Source organism: Apis dorsata, unplaced genomic scaffold (assembly GCF_000469605.1).
Source record: "Apis dorsata unplaced genomic scaffold, Apis dorsata 1.3 scaffold_98, whole genome shotgun sequence".
NCBI classification, from domain to species: Eukaryota; Metazoa; Arthropoda; class Insecta; order Hymenoptera; family Apidae; genus Apis; species Apis dorsata.
In genome coordinates this window covers 877504-882304 of record NW_006263396.1, presented here as the reverse complement: position 1 = coordinate 882304, position 4801 = coordinate 877504, and the positions used below count along the sequence as shown (strand labels likewise).

The window sequence follows — 4801 nt, the reverse complement described above, 5'->3', positions numbered from 1 at the left end:
TATTTAATATTTAAATGGATTACATTAATAATTAAGTAAAATTTTAATGTTATAAAAATATAAATTTTTTTAAAGTATTTTTAAATATAATTTAATATAAAATATAACATTATATAACAAATTTTAATTGTTTTAAACTGATTTGCTTCGGTAATCAAAACTATAGTCATCATCGAATATATAATACCACTATCATTACCGTACGTTTTGTTAAATTATTTCATTTTTATATTAAAAATAAAAGTGATTCTGTAGCTTCTCTTAATGCTTTAACAAAAGAATTTGTTTTATCACATGTTATGGTTAGATTTCTTTTGAATTTTTAATTATTAAAATAAATTAAAGAATATCAGTAAAAATGAGTGTATTTTGCATATTCCTTTAATTTTTATCATTATTTACACATATTTAGATCTTTATGATTTAATAAATTACTTATATTATTAATTTTATTTGGGTGAATCCACAGAATCATTTCATATAAAGAGTAAATAAATGACTATTACTGTAAAGAGACAAAAATACTTCCAAAATTAAAAAATTATAATTTTTTTTACAAATGATTCTTTCAAGAATTGTAAATTTTGGGAAATAATAAAATAATATACAAATTCATATTCAACATATTAAAATTTATAAAAACAGCTAGTAAAGATTATAAAATTAGATACATATTTAAAAATGTAACATAATATAATAACCTGTAATATGACATAATATAATAACCTGTAATAAAAAATATAAATATAATATAAAATTTAATAATATAATAATATATGTATAAATACATATAAATAAATGTAGTTTGAAATGAATAATAAAAAAATCATATTACTTTTTATATTTATTTTTATAAAATTGCACATAATATAATTTACATTTAATTTAAATTCAATTTTAAATGAATCATTTCAATACGAAATAATTATCATAATAATATTAAAATAGGATAGTATTAAATAAAAAATAAAAGTCAAGTTTATAGAAAAGAGGAAAATACATTTATATGATCAATAAAAGATTTTTCTGTATTATACAATGTATATGAATAAGTATACATAAATAGATAAAAATAATTTGTATATAAAATAATATATATGAAATAATAATGATTTCTTAACATTTTTTATTTTATTTTAATTTATATTGATAGAATTTCTTCAGCGCATTTTTTTAGTACATTTAATGCAAAATCAATGTCATTTTTGTTAAGAAGTGTAGAAATACAAAGTCTTAAACTAGGCCTAGGTAAATTTTTTTCTGCTTCTAAATAGGCAGGAGTTATAACTGCTAAATTATTTTCAATACATTTATCAGAAATCTTAGAAAGCAATTTTTCTTCTGTAGCACGATCTAATCTATTTTTTAAATATATATGTTTTACTGGAGATTCTGGAAAACTTAAACATTCTAAGCAATGAATGTTTTGAAGCCCATCATTTATGGCTATACAATTATCTTTTAATGATTTAAATATTTGTGGATTATTTTCCATAATATTTAAAGAAGTAATAGCTGCAGATGTTAATAATGGTGGTAAAGATGCAGAAAAGCAATACCCAAGTCCAGATAAACGTTGATGTTCAATAATAAATGATGTACCTATACAAAAACCTCCAATAGACCCCATTGCCCAATCCAAAGAACCTATAAAATATATAAAATATAATAACAATATTTATAATATTTTATTAATGATAATTGCAATATATAGCATTATTACCCATAATCATATCAATTTCATGTCTAGGAACATCAAAGTATTCAGTAATGCCTTTTCCATGTTCACCCAAGGTTCCAAATGATATTGATTCATCAATAAATATTCTTAGTTTATATTTTCTACATAATATAACTAATTCTGGTAATGGACAGATATTTCCAGTATTCATATAAATACCCTCAACTATTAAAAAACGTTTAGTTTTAGCTGCTTTCTTAGGATTTTGTTTATCAAGTTTTGCTTGTTTAATCAATAAATTACAAAGATCATTTACATCATTATGTTTAAAATAAATAATATTAGCTTTAGTTGCATCCAATCCTTTTTGTATAGCAAAATTTACTTTTTCATCAACATATACAAGATCTTTGCGCTTACAATATGCTGCAATTGCAGATGCAATTGTACTAAAACCATATGAATATACAACTGCATCTTCTGTATCTGTATAATTTGCTAAACGTTCTTCTAATTCAAGATGAACATCAACAGTACCATAAAATCCACGTGGACCACAAGAACCTACTCCATATTTTCTTATTGCTGCTATTGCATTTTTTTCTATTTCATGATTTTCAGTTAGACCTAGGTAATTATGTGTACCTAAATTTAAACAATCTTTTCCATTTACTACTATTCTTTTACCCGCTCTAGATGTTATACATCTTGGATTTAATGATAAATGATTTGTTTGTGGATTATTTATAAGAGGTTCAGGTTTCCATTCTGCAAGTTTCTTTTCAACTTCATCTTCATTTATTTTTTTATGACTATTATAATATCTTTTACTAATAAACCAAATAAGTAAAATAATCAAAAATGTTTTTATCAATATATGATATTGAGGAATTATACTAAGAATATTCATTGATTCAATAAATATAAATTTTGTGCTCATGTTTCTGGTTATATGATATTTTATCCTGTTTTAATTACTTATAATTTAACTTAATCACTTTATGTATTATTTTTCATTGAAATATAAGTACAATATATATGTAACAATATATATTTTAAAATCTTACCACTCTTTAAAATAATTAAAATAATTAGTCGAATTAATAGTATTAATAGTTATATTTTGAAAATGAATTATAAAATTTTAAATCTTAATTTTATATAATGATGAATATTAAAAAAATTTAAATAAAATTACATAATTATTAGATAAAATTATAAGTGATTAATAACTGCGAGTACTTTTTTCGAAGAATCAAGTAAAAACCAGATGGCAGCACTAATATATAATATTATATACATAAATAAATGCAGAATATTTAAAATATTATCTTAAAATATTATTATTATTTAAAACATTAATTTTACAATTTATATAAAAACTGAGCGATAATTCTATTATAATTTTAAATGCATATTAATATATAAAATTTGTTAAAATATATAAAGATAAATTTAATATTACTTCAGTAATGATGTATTGATTTATCACATAAAATTTTTTTATTTTTATTAATATGATACCTATATTTATAAAATTCTATAAGATTAAAGAAACTTCTTTTTAAAGATAATGTTCGAATTTAGGCGCATGTGTGATAAATTCTAAACTTACACAATAGCAAGAGTAGTACTTCCGGTATCCGGCAAACGCCCCAGTATATGTAGTAATGTTGTCAGATTGAATTCTCATATTTGTGTATCGTAATTGTGTTGTTATCAAGTCGATTGTCATAGAGTAATAGTGTAAATATTGCTAAATTTCAGTAAGGCTTCGTATTGGTAAGTAAATGCATATTTTTTGAGCCGTACATACTAATACATCTCACTGCCGCTAGATACATATTAACAATACTAAAAACATTTTATTATTTATGGAGTTTCCGCAGTTTATCTGTATTTTAATATTATATATATAAATATATGCGGAAATTGTAATTATATTGTATAATAAATGATCAAATAATTGTTTAATTTTTTTGATATAAAATATAAAAGTGCATTTAGTTTGGTTATATATGTGATTATACTTGTGTATACTTACCTCCTGCTATGTTTCGATTGTGAGTCATACTGTGCTGACACTTGACACCTGGTAATGTATTTTAACATTTTATAATATTAAAAAATTATATGAATTTTATTAAATAAATTGTACGATATAGATTTTATATTCGTTATTAAGCTTTATATTATTTTCTTTTATATTTACTAAAAATTGAGATTTATAACAATAATAAATAATAAATATATAATGAAATACAAATGACGATGAAAGTTTTTGATGAAAATAAATTAAAATTTATTAATCATTATAAAGAAAAATTTTTATCTGATATATTTGAAATAATAAAATTTAATATAACAGATAAAAATATATATAAATTTATATAAATATTTTTGATTTTTTATTTAAAATTGTAAGTTATCATAAAATAATTTCATTCATTTATCAGTTATCAAAATATTGATTACTAAGATTTTGTATTATTAGGTTGGTTACATGATATGCTTCTATGATTCTTGTGTAAGATTAAAATTCCAATATGAAAGCTGACGAAATAAATCCGTTATCATTCGTTATATACATATCGAACGTATCAATTTTTACATTAATTCAAATATTTTTACATTAATTCAAACATTTATATTATATTTTTAATAATCATTTATATAGCAATTAACAAATTTTTTTGCAATGTCTAAAGTTAATAAAACAATAAAAGATAATTCGCGAATGGTATCAGATACTTATAAAAAGATCTTAAATAAATGGAAAAATCGTGAGTATTAATTAATTTTTATATAATGTAACAAATTATTATATTATATTATTATTTATAATATTTGATATATAAAAGACTAACAAATTATAAACACATTACACATGTTTTATTTAATAATTAATTATGATATAGTTATATTATAGTTATAATATTTAATATTAGTTACAATATAATTAATTATTAAATGAAATATGCAAAAAATATATAAAAAATATTAATTATAAATTTATTATTATAATTATATTTAAATATGATTAGTAAATCCAAATTCAAGTATATATTTATTTCTTATAAAATAATGATTAACACTCTATTACTTATTTTTACATTAATT

At 19.9% G+C, this 4801-nt stretch overlaps 2 protein-coding genes and 1 long non-coding RNA gene across 5 annotated transcripts in view; 1 reads left to right on the top strand and 2 right to left on the bottom strand.

Annotated features, from left to right (window-relative positions):
• Positions 1-1009: 1009 nt before the first annotated feature.
• LOC102672004 (serine palmitoyltransferase 1) lies at positions 1010-2678 on the bottom strand. Its single transcript, XM_006612063.2, has 2 exons — positions 1724-2678; positions 1010-1647 (listed from the first exon to the last, which is right to left on the bottom strand). Exons 1-2 carry the CDS (start codon positions 2619-2621, stop codon positions 1142-1144), a joined length of 1404 nt encoding a protein of 467 aa, XP_006612126.1. The 5' UTR covers positions 2622-2678; the 3' UTR covers positions 1010-1141.
• A 606-nt stretch (positions 2679-3284) lies between these two features.
• The window catches only part of LOC102671404 (adenylyl cyclase-associated protein 1), an 18022-nt gene continuing 16505 nt past the window's right edge, over positions 3285-4801 (top strand). The window contains exon 1 of one of the 3 annotated variants that reach the window (XM_006612059.1): positions 3285-3463. The gene's annotated coding sequence lies outside the window, so the exon portion shown is untranslated. Of the gene's footprint in view, positions 3464-4439; positions 4465-4801 lie in introns of those variants that run through there. The other 2 variants (XM_031508733.1, XM_006612058.2) reach the window with 2 other exon arrangements.
• Positions 3398-3820, bottom strand: LOC102671304. The gene is made up of 2 exons (XR_421204.2): positions 3726-3820; positions 3398-3535 (listed from the first exon to the last, which is right to left on the bottom strand). It is a non-coding gene; the product is annotated as an uncharacterized LOC102671304 (long non-coding RNA).